The sequence below is a fragment of the Paramormyrops kingsleyae genome, chromosome 10 (genome assembly GCF_048594095.1).
Source record: "Paramormyrops kingsleyae isolate MSU_618 chromosome 10, PKINGS_0.4, whole genome shotgun sequence".
In the NCBI taxonomy this organism is placed as follows: domain Eukaryota; kingdom Metazoa; phylum Chordata; class Actinopteri; order Osteoglossiformes; family Mormyridae; genus Paramormyrops; species Paramormyrops kingsleyae.
In genome coordinates this window covers 14,340,960-14,360,994 of record NC_132806.1, presented here as the reverse complement: position 1 = coordinate 14,360,994, position 20,035 = coordinate 14,340,960, and the positions used below count along the sequence as shown (strand labels likewise).

General features: G+C 45.9%; 1 protein-coding gene across 1 annotated transcript; it reads right to left on the bottom strand.

Moving 5' to 3' along the window:
- Positions 1 to 291: 291 nt before the first annotated feature.
- On the bottom strand, positions 292 to 10,840 carry tex11 (testis expressed 11). Its single transcript, XM_023794935.2, has 29 exons — positions 10,729 to 10,840; positions 10,433 to 10,554; positions 9,749 to 9,833; positions 9,075 to 9,154; positions 8,336 to 8,416; positions 7,463 to 7,582; positions 7,238 to 7,318; positions 6,993 to 7,078; positions 6,596 to 6,650; positions 6,407 to 6,502; positions 6,213 to 6,294; positions 5,958 to 6,036; positions 5,364 to 5,515; positions 5,074 to 5,159; positions 4,853 to 4,990; positions 4,362 to 4,464; positions 4,132 to 4,256; positions 3,967 to 4,052; positions 3,615 to 3,668; positions 3,400 to 3,440; positions 3,124 to 3,210; positions 2,969 to 3,039; positions 2,725 to 2,841; positions 2,530 to 2,602; positions 2,239 to 2,388; positions 1,833 to 1,941; positions 1,642 to 1,762; positions 1,115 to 1,282; positions 292 to 725 (listed from the first exon to the last, which is right to left on the bottom strand). The coding sequence occupies exons 1-29, from the start codon at positions 10,754 to 10,756 to the stop codon at positions 654 to 656; spliced, it is 2,748 nt and encodes a 915-aa protein (XP_023650703.2). The 5' UTR covers positions 10,757 to 10,840; the 3' UTR covers positions 292 to 653.
- Positions 10,841 to 20,035: the final 9,195 nt, after the last annotated feature.

Below are 20,035 nucleotides of genomic sequence, written 5' to 3'. Positions count from 1 at the left end.
CCACAGGCAGCCCTGTGCTTTAGGGTTTCCCTGTTGTTAGAGCTATATGTTTTTTCTTTTTCTTTGGGGAGAGGGGTTATTCCCGCCAGTTGGTTCAGTTGGCATGGTGGCTTCCTGGGGCTGACCTTGCTGGAGTCTGAGGAACAGAACAGTGCGTCTGCAGTTTCACGACGGCAAGCTTCATTTTGGCTGTTTTTTTTTTTTTTTTTGCTTTTAGTTCTTGGAGTTTGAAATAAAATGTGATAAAGGGTTGCAGTTTGTTTTTTCCATTGACAAAATAAGCCCACAGCAAAACTTTGACTGCTTTTAATCCATAACGAGCTGGTTATCTGTGTCTGAAGGCTCATCACTCCATCACACTGAGATCTTGGGATCTGCCCCTTTTTTCTCCCAGACTTTACCAAGCACAGTTTATGAAACGGATTGAGGGGAGGCCAACCACTTACTGCACACATACTGAGAGTCAGCAGAGAGAACTTCACAAAATCGTAACGAGGAAACAAAATTCAGTAGTTAAAAACTTCTATCCAAGCCAACAGAGGATTGTAAACATTAGGGGATCGGGGCAAAGGTGCCGTTTCAATGTAGGGCCCAAACATGGAAAACGGAGGAAGGCCGTTAGACAGACCCTGTGACAGAGAAGGGCCAGCTGCTTACTCATCTATGATGACATTCCTGTTTGTTTTATCCAGCTGGTCGAGCACCTCTGCATAGAGGCTTGACATCTGTAAAGAAAGCAAGGTGTGGCCTTTCACACATCACTTCACCTATTCGTACTGGTGGTCTTTTTCCTAAAGAAACTGCAGGATGTGAACCACCTACTGGTTAAATTTTCTTTGTGCCTATACTGGCTTTTATCCAAGGGACCAAAGGTCAGTCCACTAATTAGATATTCTGAATCCAATCCAATGCAATAAACAAATGATACTTTTCTGCATGTGCAGTGAATGGGTTCAGTTGGGTTTATAGAGGAATCAAACAATGTTTTTATGTCTGTCACGGGGAATGGCCTGTACATTAACCAGTGCCCGCTGCATTCTTCACATATGACAATGGTCTTATCCAATGTGCATGGGTGGGAGTTCAGGGCATGAGCTCCCCCTGGTGGCCGTACCTTTATCCGGTAGCTCTCCTGCAGGGACCGGAGATGGCAGAGGAAGGCCATACCCAGGCCACACCACCTCTCTGCCTCAGGGAACTGGGCGAGACTGAAGAGCAGGATGCCTGTGTTCCAAGCCCGTGTGAGCAGCCACAGAACCTCCAGTTCCGGCAATTCCTCAGACTGAGACAGCAGATTGGGTACCCAGTAACCTTTTTTGCCATTACTGTTCTTTCTCCCATTATGATGTCGTGCCCTTCTCATGGCCTCAGTCAAACACACGGCCACCAGACCGGGCCTGACATTTTTAGCATGGTAGCGCTACAGCAGGCATGTGGTCTAGAAGTGCATTTGCACAGATAACTGCCCTCACTTGCATGTCACCCTTCTGGGAGGCAGGCTGTCCTGATTAAAGGCTTCAAGTGGCTCATTAAGGATTTTCTTCCAGTGTTAAAAGAAAACGGTTTGCCTTCTGAATGGCCTCCACCACACAGACCACCATGAGATGGTGGTGGATTTTAAAAGGGGTCAGTGGAGCTCACCGCAGAGGCGATGATGGAGCGGGCCTCCTCAAAGTACCCCCACACCTCCTCCAGCGTGCGGGGCTCCACCTCGGACACGCCTCCGGGCAGCGACAGCTCGATCAGACTGCACACCCACCGGCTGCGGGGGAGAAGGGGTGTCAGGCCGAACAAGCACCGCTTGTTTACTCTGAGAGAGACTGAGCCCTCACCTGCAGCGGGACGGGTCCTCCCGGGGCTGCTTCCTGTGCAGGGACAGCGCCATCTTCAGGGCTCTCTTGGACACCTGAGGGAAGTGAGCCGGAGGCTCCACAGCCAGGGCTGTGGGAGAGAAAGAGAACAGCACCGGACAGACACAGCTGGACTCGGCCCACCTGCCAAAATAAACCCTCTCTGATGTGAGAAATTGAATGTTGTCCCCAGGGAAAGGAATGGGGACTGTCTTTTCCCAAAATAATTTTCACTTCTTTGAAACCAGAGCTGCTCATTACAGATGAAGGCAGCCAGCCAATCACGCTCACATGCTGTCTGGGGGGGGGTGTCCACCCAGTGCAAGTAACACAATGCAGATAGTTCCTCAGAAGACACCAGGCAGCTCCAGCACTCTCTATTCCTTGCCTGCAACTGTCTCCAAAGTCTTGGTTTCCACAGGGTCCACCTCGAGGATGGCCTCCAGCACGGCCTCCAGTTTGGGGTCACTGAGCTTGGCACGAGCCTCAAACTCGTACAGGGAGAGCAGAGTGTCGGTGGGATCCCTCAGGAAGTCTCCTGTGGAAACAAGTTTCATGCTGCACCGCTTAGAAATGCCATTACAGCTACACATATTGGAAAAGCAAGCGTTTGATTACCTGGCAAATTCTAGAAAAAGAGTTACTATGGGAGGAATTGAAAATGAATGAGAGGAGACACCTGTGGTTTTTAGAGTTTTCCAGATTTCCCTGCAGCTCTGAATGTGCTCTAAGGCCTGCGTCAGCTGCTCTGTCTGAGGAGTAAATGGAATCTTTGTGACACACTATGCCCTCTAGTGGCTGCTAGCTGACATAGCAGCTGGGAGAAACTGCATATGAGCAGTGCAGTATTGTGGGTATTCCCCGGAAACCCTACCTGAGGTGCTGATTGTGCAGACATCCTATAGAGCTCCAGGCAAGCTGCAGCAGCCATGAGGAGGCAGGTCTTCTGCCCCATGAGCACAGCTTTTTCAGGCTTGCAGAACTGGGACAGCTACAAATGTGCACATGATCACGCGTGTTTGGAGGGAACAGACCCCATGGGAGGTGCTAGATAAATGTCCAGACGTAGCTGTTTCCAGTATCTGGGACAGGAATTGCCATCAGCCCCGGGTACTAACCTGATAGGAGAGCACAAAGAAATCCCGCATCCTGTCAGGAATTTTCACACACTGGAGGGCCAGGTTCCATGCTGGGTAATTAAAAAAGAAAAACAGTCAAAGGGGAGGGTCTCAACTGCTGATTGGGGAGGGGATGGGGAGGGGAGAGCATTTACCGATCTTCCTGAACCAGCTGGCCTCATCGGCCCGTTTTGCTGGGTCTGAGCCAAGCTCGCTGGGGAGCTGGGATACCTTCTGCAGAGCTGTGAAGGTGGGGGGGCGCATGGTTAGCGGATCACTGTGTACCAGACTGAGAGATGTCCTTCTACAGGCAGTCAGTGTCATGCGGGGAGATCCGGTGGACAGACAGGACCTCAGCCTGCTCTAAACCCACACCGAGGTGTCTGTAAATGTCAGATGTCCACATTCAGGAGCTGATAAGCATGACTCACCCATTGCCAGGTATGACAAGACAGCATCCAAATCTGCATCACTGCCAAGACAGAACACAGAAGAGTCGTTTTTAACTTGGAAAAGTTATTTACATACTTCCTTCAAGTGCAAATTAACTACTATGAAAATGGACATTTGATAAAACCAGTGAGGATCGTGTTTGACTTTGGCGCCACCTGCTGCCTGTATAACAACTTCCTCACTAACTACCAACCTCATTTCCTCACTTTCATTTTCCGTGGCAGAAAGAACAAGCCGAACCAAACACCTGTAAAAGACAGAGGGCCTCTGAGGTTTACAAACAGACAACCCAGCATATCTGTGTTATGAATTAACCTGCACCCACCTACTTACTGTCAGCTCCTCACAGCATTATTCATCTAGTCCATTTTTTTATGAAAAAACTAAGAAAATGGTCCAGATTACCAGATAAAATCCTTCAAATACCTCCAGCCCAAAACAGCAGCAGTGAGCCAACCACAGTCAGGAAATTCAATGTCAGCTGATGTGTACCCATGTGGGAGCTAGGGGGCGCCACAGGTGCGTCTATCTGCGGTGTGACTTACCGCAGCGCCCTGAGGGCCTGCGCGCTGTCCGCTGAGCTCTGGCACAGGCTCCGCAGGGCTGTTGCGGCCGTGTCCGGCTGTCCATTCTAGGGGATCACATACAGGCATGGTCACCACACACCCCCTTGGTCGGCATGGTAACTGCGGGCAGCACAGGTCACTTACCTCTAAGGCCATGTGTGCCGCCGCAGCCAGCAGGTCGGAGGCTGCACGGGGCCCCATCAGGAGGCGCTCCTGGCACGAGATGGGCTCCACCGAGAGCTTCGCCATCTGCCTCACGGCTTCCGTGGCTGTACAGACACAAGCCGGGTGAGCCAGGGGATGCATGAGCTTCCTGTGCAGGGTGAAACCTTTCAACCCCCACCCTGGTGCAGAAACAGAACTGCCATCAGTACCCTGCAGCATGTCCTTCTCCAGAAGTGCCACCTTGTAGATGCTGAACTGGGTGAAGATGTTGCCGGGGTCACATCTCTCAGCCTCATTCACGGCATCCTTGGCCTGTTACTCGCATATCACCCATTATACCGTCAGCATACAAATCATTAACAAAGGCTGCCAAAATGGAGGATTACATTTAATGGCAAATATCAGGGTTTGGCACACATCTGGGATGGGGTTGCAGGGAGGCCTAGAGCCAAAACTGCAGGTACCTTGGTGCTTATGGACCGTTTGCCCAATAGTTAACAGCTCTAATGGTGCATTTTCAAACAAGCCATGTAACCTTGATCTATTCTAATGAAAATATTCCCTTGAATACATTTGTGACGTTTATGGTAAGCACTAGTATAAGTCATACTGGGGTCCTTCAAAGCAGGTGCTAGGCATCTAAACAGCTTAACAGGGGACCTGGCCAGGGCAGTACTGAGCACAGGCCCACAAGCAGCACCTTCTCCAGCTGCTGCAGCTGCAGGAAACAGGAAGCCCGGTTCCGCTGCAGCTTGGCCAGGTTCTGATCCATGGTGCCAGCCGGGTAGAAACTCAGGGAGTAGCTGTACCACTGCAGGGCCTCTGCGTAGTTGTGGGCCTGGTGGGTGTAGGAAGAGGCTTCAGGAAGGCGCCCGAGCAGCCCTGAAGGTGTCTCTGTGGCACCGACAGGCCTGGGCCTACCTCAAAGTGCCTGGCGGCTCGGTCCCACAGCAGGCTGTGCAGAAGGCAGAGGGTCTGAGGGGACAGCGGTTTGCCGGCATGGTGTTCTGTGGGCAAACAGACTTTCTGAAGGACTTGGGGGACTCATCCTACCACTGCGGCCAATCGTGGTGTCACTGAGCTACCATCATGACTGTGACCTGCACTCTGAACCCAACCCCTGCTTACCTCACAGCAGCACGCAGCCGCCACCCTCCAAGCCCAGTCCTCCGGACCACACCCCACCACATACCCAGCCACTCCTCCAGTACCTGCCATGATGCGCTCCACCTGCTGCTTCCCCTGCGCCTCCCTGCCCCTCTGCAGCAGCAGCTCCACATGCAGCACCAAGGCCACTCCCAGCTCAGGGCTCGACTCAAAGCACTGGCACACCTGCTGCAGGAACTCAAAGGCCAGGCTCTCCCTGAGCAGAAGGGGCAGAGCACCAGCACCTTTCACTAATAATGGCTACATGAAGCTTCATGATCCATTTTCTGTATTTTTTGTTCCCACAAGACGGCGCTCTTGGTTTGCTTTGGGGCATGACTGGAGCCCTTTTTTGAATAGAGGGCACTATCTAGTGATGTCAGAAAAAACAGCAATTGGTTCATGAAGCTTCATTTTACCTATTTGTCCATGAGAAGATTTGCTTCCAAGCACAGAGCTTATAGCATGCAGTTTGCCAGCCGGTTTGAGGCTAAGAGCCCAGGTCAGGTGACCTACTGCTGGACAAACTGCAGCTCATCATGCTATCTGACTGAAATCAAAGCAGTTCACTCACAAATCTGTTGATCATTTGCGAGTTAAGGTAGACATCAGTGAAAAAGCAGGGGTTGGATCCCATTGCCAAAGCTCTGCAGCTGTACCTGTTCTCTGTCATGAGCAATCTCACTGTGCTCAGACAAACATCAAGAGGAATCTCTGGGCCAAGCAGCTGCATTATGGCTGATCACAAGGGTGGGAACACAGACAGGTGTGTAAAATGTCACTTTAATACATAATACATCTGATTCATTTCATAAACTGTAACCAGCTCTGCTGAGCGGGGCTTCATTCACTATGACCAGTCATGTTTTCTGAAGCCATATTTTCTGAGCTATGCAAATTTGCATTACACCCACCGGCTCTGACGTGTTCGTCTTCGGCTTTGCAGGTCAGTAAAATCCGCATTTTTAGGAATAGTCCTGATGGGTGCACGCTTTCCTGAAATGCAGCAACACCTTACACACTGGGGTTTCGGGACTGTGGGACAGAGGCTGAACCAGGAGCTTTCACAGAGGCGCGCAAACAGTTCCAAATACCGACACGGGTGCACCTTGTTGGCTAAGTTCACAGCACTGAGGGCCTTTTCCTTGTACTCCTGATAGTCCCACTCCAAAAAGACAGTTGCAAGAAGCCTTAGCACTTTGGCCTAAGCAGAGACAGAAGGAGACAGTGGACACTTCACACAGCCTCCTTCATTTTTCTGCCACTTCGAGCTGCCCATCGCAGGTCAGGCACTTACCCTCACTGAAGCTCCGGGACCAAACTCATTCATCTTCCCGATGTCATGGCTCTGGCTGCAAAGCAGGACCAACTCGCCTGAGCCCTTACAGCTACCTGCCCGTCGGCAGAATGTCAACCACTCACAGCATCAGTTTGAGCCCAAATGAGTCAAATTCATTGTTCTCCTTAAGTGTTTTGGGAGAATTACTATTAAACAGTAGGATCTCTTGGTTGCTCACAACCACAAGTCACATTGGAGCAACTGAAAGTCATAAGCAAGTATGTATAAATATCATGAAAACATCCCTTTTTCTTTTTTTACAGGTACCATGTAGTATTGTGCAAAAAATGCTCCATAAACCAGTTTATAATGACCCAGAGTGTTTCCCACTTTCCTTCACTCTTAACACAGGTACCTCAGCCAAAAGGTGCTCTCCCTGTACTTTTTCAAGTTGTAGTTGTTAATGCCAAAGTTATAACACAGGAGACAGAGGTAGCCAGTCTGGAAAAGAAAAAATAACATTTTCCAGAGCCTCACTGCACAGGATCCTCAGCATTACGGTGTGTGAGGGTTAGATAAGACTACCAACATCACTTTCGATTTTCTTAGCCCTAGGAGAAGCCCCAAAATAAGCTCAGTATCCTGGAAGGGGGTCCGTACCTCTTTGGGAAGCCGCTCCAACATGTCCTTGCACCGGGAGACCTGAGAGACGGCCCCCTGGTGGTCATCCTGCATCAAAGCCTACAGAAAGGAGAAGGGTCAAGGGCACAGACAGTCAAACAGGTGTCTGAAATGTTAGCGTTACTGAAGATGAGCATTACCCTATTTGGTATTCATAATTCACTTTTCTGTTTATAGAAATGACACATATCACAGTGTTCTCACAGATTCAGCCTGGTATGTCAGAACTCTGAAAAGGTCTTTCTCGATGTCTCCTTTTGGGATGTTGATATCCATCCTTCTCTCACCTCGGGACATGAGTTTGCTGTATAAGACCTCCAGACTCTGGAAATATTAGGAAAATATCATATAGAATAACAACAATCATCCATCTTCCAACTGCTTATCCAGTCAGGATCCTGGAGAGTTGTAGTCTCACAGGACGAGGCACAAGGCTGGAGTACACCCTGGATGAGATACGAGTCCACCAAGGCTATGCATGCAAAATTGCACAACATGGACATTTTAGAGACACCAGTTTACAAAACTGCATGTCTTTGTACTGTCAGAGTACGTGCAGAAAGCCCATGTAGAAAGAGTAAATATCACATACACAATATCACATGCACAGAGCAGGGGTAAGATTCAAAACCCCAAACCAGGAGGTCTGAAGCAATAGTGTTACCCAAGGAGTCATGGTGCTGACTATTACAGACAACAATGGGATGAAAAGTATAGTTTCACATATACACCATAACTTTCCCAATCTGTCTGAAATGTGGAAACAACAGGTAAGATAATGTTTAAGACATGGGAGTCGGCCTCAGAAAGAGCATTATCAATGTCAACTTATCCAGGCACCGTCATGGTGATCTGCAGCTTACCCCAGAAGACATGGAGCATAGAGTCAGGCTTGGACAGGGCCCTTCTACAAACACTTACACATTCAGCACCCAGGACTACTCAAACTAACCATGTCACCTGCAGAGTACATATTTGGACTACAAGGAAAAAAGCTGTCACCCAGGGGAATTCAAACAAGCCGAAAATGTGAAGTTTCAAGTTGAGTACTGTAGAACTATCATCTTTCAGACTTACTTTGACAGCAAGGCTGAGAAACTCATCTGCCATAGTGGGATTTTTGCAGTCAAGCCACGTTCTGCCAGTCTTGGCGGCCATCTGCACATACAGAAATGCTTGTAATTTCTACCACAGACCGGGCACTGCCTAAATGTCCATTCACCCATCTCCTAACCACTAATCCTAAACAAAGTCGGGGGAGTTAGGGTTGGAGCCTATTCCAGGCAGCACAGGGCACAAGGCTGGGAAACACCACAGTCAACACACCAGTTGATTGGTTTGGGCAATTTAGAGACACCAATTAGCCATAGTGCATGTCTCTGGGCTTGGTGAGGAAATATACACATCACAGAGGGAGTATGCAAACTCCAAAGACACCGACATGTGGGATGCAAAGTCCCAAACTGGAGGTGTGAAGCTGCATGTCACACTGTGCTGCCTGAAGCTCTTCCTTTCAAGATTATTTGTCTTTCTAGATGTCATATCCTATTTTTTAGTGAAATGTTTCAATTTCCTCTTATAATGGGCTCTTTATTGGTTCTTCACCTTATTCAAGTGGCATCCCCCCTATTGTCAGTGTTAAGGCACACATGCCCCTGTTTCGTGGTGACACCCACTACCTCACATTTCCTGTTCACCTATGCTGATTTTTATGTGTGTGTTTAGACAGGGCTCGCAAACTAAAGCAAAGCAACACAGATCTCCTACTCAGACACCTGCAGCAAGAGGTCTACTGAAGTTAATCAGGTGAACTCACCAAGATCTGTCTGCGAAGTGTGCTTTCTGATGGGCTGTCGGACTCACACACATACAGCAGTCTGCATGCCACGTGGCGAACTAATGGTAAGTGATTACAACAGTCCAATAAAGACATGTGTATGTCATACTGTAATTACAGTTGCTCAAAAGCCCCATGCAAGGTTATTTTAAAGGCCACATAGGTCATAACAATGTGATTGTGCATATAAAAACATTTCCATGTTTGAAGGGATTGTTGCTATCTATCATCTACTTGGTCTGTAAATATTTGTATAGTTGTACAGCTTGTATGGGTGTGTCACGATCGCGGGGAAAGACGAAACAGGAAGGCGAAAATCCACAGGCAAACGGGTTTATTACCGTGACCAGGACAGACAGCGACGCACATTAATGACGGATCTGGGGAAACTAACTCAGACTCTGACTAAATACACAGGATAGGCAGAAAATAACAGGCAACAGATGATGACAATCGGGAAGTAACACGAGGTAACGAGGGGGGCGTGGCACACACGAGGATCGGACGAGCCGGGCGTGACGGAGTGAATATTTTTAGTGAAATAATTTGATTCTAATCAGCTGTTTTAATTACAGATCTCTCTAGTTGCATGTTCCTCTTTAACTGTGAAGAACTGTACATTCACTTGCAGATCTCGAAGTTTACACGGTTACCTTTGGCTTTATGCTCGAGACCTATAGCCGAACCCACATGCTTCGTCACTGCCCAGTTCCACAGTTGTACGGCGGTCTCTTCCACCTGCATAAGCGGAGTACGGACACGCTAGACCGCTAAACATATTGGCGCATGCGTGCTGATCGAAATGATTACAAGTGTTGGATTAATTATGGAACTACTACTAGGGTGACCACCTAATCCATGTCAGGAGGGACACTATGAGCTACTTCAGCTTTTACGAACTACTTTAACGCTGAAAGGGTTCTGTGCTCTGCTAAAATGTTTGGTTAGTTCCTAGATTGAAAGACTCATCCAGCTGTTTCGCATTAACATTACTGACACATATGCATGATTATAGGAGACTGACCAATCAGCACACGGCAAGAACCCAGTGCTTAAGTGAAATCCTGCTCCTTTTAATTGAAACGTATGAAATGGTGGTTTACAAATCCTGTTGTAGCTCATAGTGTCCCTCCTGACATGGATTAGGTGGTCACCCTAACTACTACATATCATTAAAATCTAAATTTTGGTGGAAGGGATTATCTTATTTAACGATCTCTAAAGCATATCACTGAACTTTAGCTGATGACCTGTAAATTAAGTGCACAACAGAGGTAGTTTGCGCGTTCCAGGTATGCGCGCGCCCCGCGACGCACGTCCGCACAAATGGTTCCCACCTCTGGATCCCACGATTTGGCAGCGGTCAGAGTTTTCAGACTTGAAACTTCATTGAACAGGTTTTCAATTATTTCGTCTATATTCACATTTATTTGGTTCTCCAGGAGTTTTTCTGTGGAAACTAAAAGGAAAATGTAAAAATAGGAAATGCAGTGCTTCCGAGCCCGCTAAACTGTGTCAGACGAACCGGAAAAAAACAATATACCACACTAAATAATTTAAACCGGTTGCTGGCTGCGATAACACCTTGTAAAAGACTGTCAGGCAGCGTACTGGGTGGTCGAGAACTACCTACCTTTAATCTGTGCAAATAACGTTTCCATTCGTAAAATTAAAAATTTATACTGTGTGTGAAATGGCTTACGGGTGTGTAGCTGTACACGGCTAACCGGCACGCGGGGCCTCGCGCGAATGTCCGCGCGCCCTCATGTTACAGGTAGGTTTGCTATACATCCTGATTTTCCTGGGATTATTCTCTTTTTTTACTGTCTGTCCCGGAAAATTGATCATCTTTCCCGGGACGCCTATTGTCCAGGTTTTCCATTCATATATTCATTAGTTTAACTTATGAATAAACCTATAATTCTGCTGTTTTTGCATAAGTGTTCTCTCCCCCGCCATTTTGAGAGGTCTACATAGGCTTGCTGGTCTCTGTGTTGCTGCAGCGGACGCCTGCTTTTATATACCACATTCAACGCAGATTGTATGGAAAAAAAACCACCTTTGCGGAATGGGTATGGCCTACCCAAGCAGACCCGTTCTCTGCCTCCCGTATTGTGTGCCCAGCCAAAATTTTAGTGAAACATGAAGAGAAATTGGCACTCTACAACCATTAATAAACAAAAAAGCATCAGCATGGCAAACTGTATCCGTACACTGTATATCCAATATTTCCATGAAGAAGAGGGTGTTAAATATGGGCTATTGGAATTTTACGAGGACCCCCATGAAACCAGTAGAGCCATCTATGAAAAGATAGTGGACATCACAGAGTCATGTGGGCTGAGTGTCAGTAAGATCAGTGCATGTTGTGCTGACAGTGCCTCAGTTTTGGCAAGCATAATTCCGTTTTTCAAAAACTGAAAGATGTCAATCCATATATCATAAAGGTCAACTGCAAGTGTCACTTGATTCACAATAGCCTGAAAAATGCAAGCAGGATTCTAAGTTCAGCAGGACATGATGTGGAGTGCATTGTCCTTAAAATTCACAGCGAGTTCTCTTGCTCAGCCAAGAAAGTAGAATATCTCAGAGTTCTGCGAGTTTACTGTAGTACAATACAAACAGATTCTGAGACATTTACCCGCCCGTTGGTTATTCCTACTGCCTGCAATTCATCAGATCTTAGAATGTTGGCCTGCCCTGAAATCCTTTATTTTCCGTTAGGGAAGAATGATTGTCCTGCTGTTATTTGGAAGGCAATGTGCAACGGTGATGCTGCAGACAGCGGTGATGACGTGACAGTATCAGAGTGTATCCTATTGCTCATGCATAATGTCATGCAGGAATTTGACAGTGCAATTCGAAAGTTGGAAAATGAGAATGACTGAGTTTGTTAGATTGGCCGACAACTTCTTTGGAAAAGGTGTCCAACATCTAGAAGCTAACTTTGATTTTGATGACCCGATACAACCTGCCTGCGACTGAGCGCTCCAATTGAATGGAATGCGCTCGAAGAATTAGTTGAGAAATTGAAACTGAAGGACATTGACTTTGACAAGCTGTATGATAGCTGTACTGAACGATGTGTTTGAAAGCATTCCAGAAGAGCTGACCCCTGACAAGAAATGGGCATTTTCTTTCAAGAGGGAGAAAACAGCGACAGAATTGCTGAAAGTGGTATCGTTTGTTTTGTCCGTTCCCGTCAGCAACGCTTATGCTGAGCGTGTATTTAGTCACATGGAAGATGTGTGGTCCGACAAAAGGAATAGGATGTCAGTAGAGATAGTCAAAGCTGAACTCCAGATCAGACTGAACTTTAAACTGTCCTGCTTGGAGTTCAAAGCATTCGGACAGAAGGAACTTTTGCAGGCAGCAAAAAGGGGTGAGAAGTACAAATGGAGAAAGAGGTGAGAATTATTTAGTGTTCAGTTAAAGAAATATATGAAAAAGATAAATTAGGCTAAATTAAAATACTGTGTATAGTCTAAAAATCTATATTCAATATATAGACGGGGAGAGCAGCAGGGAAAGGAGGCAGAGTTCAGGGCCAGTGGCAGTGCGAGTGCGTGTGTGTCAGAGAGTGCACCACCCCCCCCCCATATATTTCTTGAGAAAGCTGGGTCAGCCAGTCCCTGGAGCATTTGCGGTTATGTGTCCAACGACCATGGGGTCAGCACCAGTGACTGATGAGCCACACACCAGGCTGTGTATGTTTGTAACAAATATACGGGAATTGGCAAAGGTGCCTCCCATCTTCATTTCTTGGGCTCCTCCTGTTGTGCAGTTAACTGGCACCTCAAAATTTCCCATTGTGTGTGATTGAATGTGCCCTGTGACAGACTGGCATCCCATCCTGGGTGTACCCCTGCTTTGTGCCCTGTGACAGACTGGCATCCCATCCTGGGTGTACCCCTGCTTTGTGCCCTGTGACAGACTGGCATCCCATCCTGGGTGTACCCCTGCTTTGTGCCCTGTGAATATCTGTTTTCCTGTCCAGGATGTTCCTCAGCCCTGTGGTGCATGAGATAGGCTGTAGGTGCTCCTGTGGCCCTAATTGGGAAAATTGCTTGGAACATGGATGAATTTGACCAATACAGATTGCACATAGTGTGTGATTGTGTGGTATAAAGTATTTGGTTTATTAGTAATTCAGGAAGAGTGAGGCATAGTGACTGGTGAAATGAGATTCATTCATCTAACAATATAACTATATAACAATAAACGATTCAAATCGTTTATTGTTATATGTATAGTAGAAAAGTACATTTCTCTGTGCAATGAAATTCTTACTTTGCTGTCCACACAAAATGCCAAGGTACAATATAATAGAAAAAATAAATACTTTTAAGTGTAAAGTACAAAATAGCTTAATATGCAAAAAATTACAGTATGAGGTAGTATGGTACGGTATGGTAGTATGATGCCCATTATTCATACTCCTGTCGGCTGTTAAGGAGTGGAGGTTCTAGATTTCACATTTCTGTACCTCCATCCTCAGGGCAGAAGTGTGAACAGTCCGTGTTGGGGGTGTGTGGGGTTTTTGAGGATGGAAGCAGCTCTCCTCTGGATTTTGGTAGCTGCTCTGCAAAGAGGGCAGCGGAGTCCTGATGATCTTCTCCGCAGTCTTCACCACTCTCTGCAGGCGTTTGCAGTCCATAGCTGTAGTGCTGCTGTACCACGCTGTGATGCAGCTGGTCAATGTGCTCTCCACAATGCAGCTGTAAAAGTTGCTCAGGATCTTTGTTGACATACCAAACTTCCTCAGCCTCCTCAGGAAGTACAGCCACTGTTGAGCCTTCTTGACCAGTTCTGAGCTATTAGTTAAGTTCTCCCCAAACGAGCATGATGGGCCGAATGGCCCGCTCTCGTTTGTAAATTTCTTATGTTCTTATAATAATAATAATAATAATAATAATACATTTTATTTCAAGGCGCCTTTCAAGAACCCAAGGTCACCTTACAAACATAATAAAAACAAAAACAATAAATTACAATAAATTACAATAAGATAAAAAAGGAAAAGCTATAGACATAATTGACTGCAAGTAAATACTGTAATTAAAGTAAGTAGACCATTTTGAACATATGTGTTTTGAGCTGTGACTGAAATGAGGAAAGGGAATCAGTGTTCCTTAGTGCTGGGGGAAGTGAATTCCAGAGGCGAGGGGCAGAGCGACTGAAAGCTCTTTGCCCCATAGTAGTAAGACGGGCAGAGGGAACAACGAGACGAATGGCAGACGATGACCTGAGAGAACGGGAAGGAGTGGCAATATGTAATAGATCACACAGATAGGGAGGGGCGAGGTTATGGATGCACTTAAAAGCAAAGAGTAGGATTTTAAAGTTTATCCTAGCATCTATGGGCAACCAGTGCAGTTGTTGGAGAACTGGTGTGATATGATCTCTTAACGGAGTCTGAGTTATGACCCGAGCCGCAGAGTTCTGTAAAATTTGAAGTTTATGAAGAGATTTGTTGGAAAGGCCAAATAGGAGGGAGTTACAATAATCAATGCGGGAAGTGATGAGACTATGCACAAGGATTGCAGCAGCATGGGAAGTAAGGAAGGGACGGAGTCGGTTAATGTTACGTAGGTGAAAGTATGCAGAACGGGTGATGTAATTAATGTGGGACTGAAAAGAGAGTGTACTGTCCAGTATGACACCCAGACTCTTTACCTGGTGGGAAGGATGGATAAGGGAGTTATCTATGTCAATAGGAAAACTATGGGATTTTGTTAAAGTAGAAGGTGTACCAATGAGCAAAACTTCAGTCTTATTACTGTTAAGTTTTAGAAAATTGGAGGAGAACCATAATCTAATCTCCATAAGGCAGTTAGAGAGGGAAATGGGGGGAAGCGATGAATTAGGTTTCGAAGAGATGTAGAGCTGGGTGTCATCTGCATAAAAATGAAAATCAATGTTATATTTCCTGAATAAATGGCCAAGAGGGAGCATGTATATGAGGAATAAAAGAGGCCCCAATACTGAACCCTGGGGTACACCTGCAGAAACAGGAAACAATCTTGAGGAGTGAGATTTAAATTGAACAAATTGAGTGCGGTCTGAGAAATATGAGGTGAACCAAGTGAGAGGAATATGACTAATGCCAATGGATGTTAGTCTGTTTAAGAGGATATCATGAGAAATAGTATCAAATGCAGAACTGAGATCCAGAAGAATGAGAATGATGAGAAGGCCAGAGTCAGCTGCCATCAGAAGATCGTTAGTGACCTTTATCAAAGCAGTTTCAGTACTATGACCGGGGCGGAAGCCAGATTGAAATTTTTCATACAGATTGTATTCATTGAGGTGAGATTGGAGCTGGGAGGCAACAATTTTCTCTAGGATTTTTGAAATGAAAGGGAGGTTCGATATAGGGCGGAGATTGTCAAAGTTATTGGGGTCTGCACCAGGCTTTTTGAGTATTGGGGTAACAGCAGCAGTTTTCAAGGATGAAGGAACAATTCCAGTGTTAAGGGAAGAGTGAATAATACTGGTTATAAGAGGAGCCAACGAGGGCAAACAGGCTTTAACTAACACTGTAGGGAGGGGGTCAAGCTGACAGGTGGATGGTTTAGATTTTTGAATGAGATTTGATACATCAGTTACAGAGGGAATGGTGAATCTTGAAAATAGCTGACAGCTAGACAGTGAAGTGAGTGGGGAGTTAGCTACAGAATTAGAAGCTCCTATAGAGTTAAGTTGTTGGTGGATATCAAAGATTTTAAGAGTAAAAAAGGACATGATATTGTTGCAAAAATCAGTTGAGTACATATGGGGGGGGAATGGATCAGGGGGTTTTGTAATTTTTTGAAAGAGAGAAAAGAGAGATCTGGAGTTCCCTTCTCTAGAACTGATTAAACCGGAATAGTATGTGGATTTGGCTGAAACTATGCTGTTCTTATAAAGCAAAATATGATCACTGTACATTTCTTTGTGTATGGTAAGACCGGTTTTCTTATACAGACGTTCCAGCTGCCGTCCTTTGGCTTTGAGAAGGCGCAGATTGGGACTAAACCATGGTGCTGTTTGAGAGAAAGAGACAGAACGGTGTTTGAGGGGAGCAAATGTATTAAGAAGATTATGGAGGTTGTCGTTATAGTGTGAAACAAGTTCTTCAGGGGTCGAGGAGCTGTGGATGGGTGAGAGTTCATCTATAGCAGATGAGAAACTATCCGGATTAATATTACTAATTTTCCTAAATGCAATGTCACGAGGAATACAGGTTTTAGAAGCAGACACATTAGCAGTAAAAGAAATAAACATGTGATCAGATTGAGGAAAAGTATTAGCTTTGCAATTTGTGGGGGTGACACCAGAACAACAGACCAAGTCCAAGATATGACCTTTAGAATGTGTAGAAAATTTGATGTGTTGTTGTACTCCAAAACTATCCAGACAGGAAGTAAAATCTCTGGAAAGAAGGTTGTTGTCATTGTCCATGTGTATATTAAAATCACCAACAATTATCATATTTGGAGTGAGTACAGAGAAGTGAGTGAGTAGAGCAGTAAAGTCATTTAAAAAGTCCTTGTTTGGCTTAGGTGGCCGATAAACAGTGCATATGATGGTGGGAGAGGAACCAGGGAGCTGTATTGCTGTGTATTCAAATGAATGGAAGAGTGGTGCTGAGAGAGGGAGGACTTTCCACTGCTTCCGGTGAATTATCGCGAGACCACCACCCCTCCCTGAGTTGCGAGGTTGACAAACGTAAACAAACTCAGGTGGAGTGGAGTCATTAAGCGAAACAAAGTCATTAGGCTGTTGCCACGTTTCAGTCAGGCAAAGAAAGTCCAACTTACGGTCGGAGAGAAGATCCTGAATGAGCTGCCCCTTGCCAGTGAGAGAGCGGATGTTTAGTAGACCGAAGTTGACGCTGGAGGTGCCGTTTCTGATAGTTGGCTTGGCCGACCTAGCAGGGTGTGCTAGCGTGTTGTGGCTGACAGTCCGGTAGGTATTGCGTGGAGGACGTCGAGATCTGGACCAGATGGACTTTATGGAGTTAGTGTCATTGATGTTGAAGTTTCGCCGGGACCCTCGGTGGATGTACCTGCGACGGGGCTTGAGAGCGATGTCTGGATGGAGATGCAGAGACACGGGTGGAGGGACAGATAAGTAGAGGCGAAGCCTAAAAAGTTCGCTTGCGGAATACTGCAGCAGAGCTGTCGCCGGGTGGTGAACAATGGATAACAAAATCCCGGTGAGCACAGACCACACACACAGCCTGTAGATCCACATCTTCAACAGCGGAGCGCTGGAATATAGCCGGCTTAAAGGTCCCGATGTGGTAAAATCCAAACAGACAGCAGCAGCGTGAGCATGAGACACCCGCAAATGTTATTAAAATATTAAAATATATCAAGGTACGATTACACTTTAGGTAATCGATTAGAAGTTTAACAAACTTAAAAAACAAAACTTAAAAACAAACTTAAAATAGTAAACCGCTGAGTAGCGGCAGCCAAGCGCGCCAGCGTTCACTCAACGATAGAAGCCCCGAGCAAAGTGGGGAGTCATCTCAAAAGGGTCAAGGGATGTTCTTAGCTGTGTGGTGTTCAGTGTCCAGGTGAGGTCCTCACTGATGTGGACACCCAGGTACTTAAAGCTGCTCACTCTCTCCACTTCAAGCTCCTGGATGAACAGTGGCTGATAAGGCCTCCTTCTCTTCCACATGTCCACTATCATCTCCTTGTCTTGTCTGTGTTGAGGGTGAGGTTGTTGCCCTCACACCATGACTTGAGACCGGCCACCTCAATCCTGTAGGCCGCTTCGCCCCTCCAGTGATGCGACCGATCACTGCGGTGTCATCTGCGAACTTCAGGATGATGCTGTCTTTGTGGGAGGCGACATAGTCGTGGGTGATCAGGGTGTAGAGGATGGGGCTGAGGACACAACGCTGTGGGATGCCAGTGTTTGTGGTGATGCTGGCTGAAGTCCTGTTGCCGATCCTGACAGACTGAGGTCTGCCAGTCAAAAAGTCCAGGAGCCAGTCACAGAGGCATAAATGGTGACATTGCTTTTGTTCAGCTCTGCAGCAGGAAAGGAAAAGCACAGTAACTTGCTGCATAGTTATAGAACCACAAGGTGGCACAGTACTAAAATGGAGCCGAATGGCTTAGTCAGAGGAGAGTTGTCTACCTAGAATAAACACACACACAAAGTTGGAGACAATGACCAAATGGGAATCAAAGCCGTAACTGTGGAGGTTTAAGTCGGCAGTACTGGCTGTGCTGTTCCATAATGTATGCTAATATTACTCAAGCAATGTCTTAGGCTAAGATGCGATGGGGAATTCTCAAGAATGAACAGCTACGGAACATGCTTGGTCATATAGATCTAGAAGTACAGCAGATAGCAGTGCTTGGTTTTAAGCCTAGTGCTGAAGGTGTGGGTGTAAAACTAAGTAATCTGGGCTGATGCTCTGGAACAGTAGTCGAAATGAACCCGAAATGTCAAGACGACCCTGTACGGGATGAGGAGTATGGAAGATGGATCCCTAGATAGGTGGCAGTATATGTTTGTTCTCCTGGTTTGTGTTAATTATTTGCTTGCTAATTAGTTCCTTTACATTTCCTTTGTACAGCTCCTTGACTCATCACCTTTGCCCATATATGCCTGTGTTGCCATGTTAACATCAGGAATGCCTCTGGGATGGGGTTCTCCTGTATATTCATGGCTGAATCATATTATATGGACAACATTATACGGACAAAAGTATTGGGACGCACCTCCTAATCATTGAATCCAGGTGTTTCATTCAGATTCATTCCCACAGGTGTTTATAATCAGCCACATAAGTATGCAATCAGGTTTACAAACATTTGTGAAAGAATGGGTCATTCTGAAGAGCTCAGTGAATTCAAGTGTAGTACTGTCAGAGGATGCCACAAGCAATAAGTCAGCTTGTGAAAATTGTTCCCTGCTAGATATTCCACGATCAACTGGAAACTCGGCTACGAATGGCAGACCATGCAAAGTAACAGAGTGGGGTCACGGAGTGCTGGGGCACATGGTGCGTATATGTCGCCAACATTCTGTTGACTCAATAACTTCCAAACTTCCTCTGGCATTAAGGTCAGCAAAAAAGTGAAGGGAACTCTTTATGCTGCAGCATACCAAGACATTTTGGACAATTCTGTCCTTCCAACTTCGTAGGAACAGTTTTCGGAAGGTCTTTTTCTGTTCCAGCATGACTGGACCCCAGTACAGAAAAACCAAGGTCCATAAAGACATGGTTGGGTAACTTTGCTGTGGAAGAACTTGACTGGCTTGTACAGAGTCCTGACCGCAACTCCATCAAACACCTTTGGGATTAACTAGAATAGAGATTGTGAGCCAGGCCTTCACGTCAAACATCAGTGCCTGACTTCACAAATGCTCTTCTGGATGAATGGGCAAAAATTCCCACAGACACACTCCAAAATGAAGCTTGACACCACAAACTGGCCCCAGTTCTCCAGCAAAAATGGCTTTTGAGCACTGTGCTTTTAGGTTAGCATTTCAAGCATTATTATCTAGCCACCCTGCTGGGGTGTTAGCCTTAGTCTGAGGACTTACTTTAGGGAAAAAAAACAATAATAAAACTATGCGCCTACACTTCATATAAACTGATTAGACTAATCTGATTTGTCTTGAATACTTTCCTATTGCAACCATGGTTACATTCAAGCATCTAGTAATTGCATATTAAGAGATAGAGTTTGTCAAAGGTTAATTTTAATCCATCAAATCCGTCATTCTTCTATAATCCAGTGCAAAGTCACTGGAGCTTATCCCAAAAAGGAATGGACACTGAAAATGATTTTTATAGGTAATTATATGGGGAAAAGCATATTATATTGAAAAAGTGAAGCGATAGTGTATATTAAAACAGCTAAATAACACACGTACACACACACATTTATTTATTTCGAATGTAGCCTACCCTTAAACTACCCTAC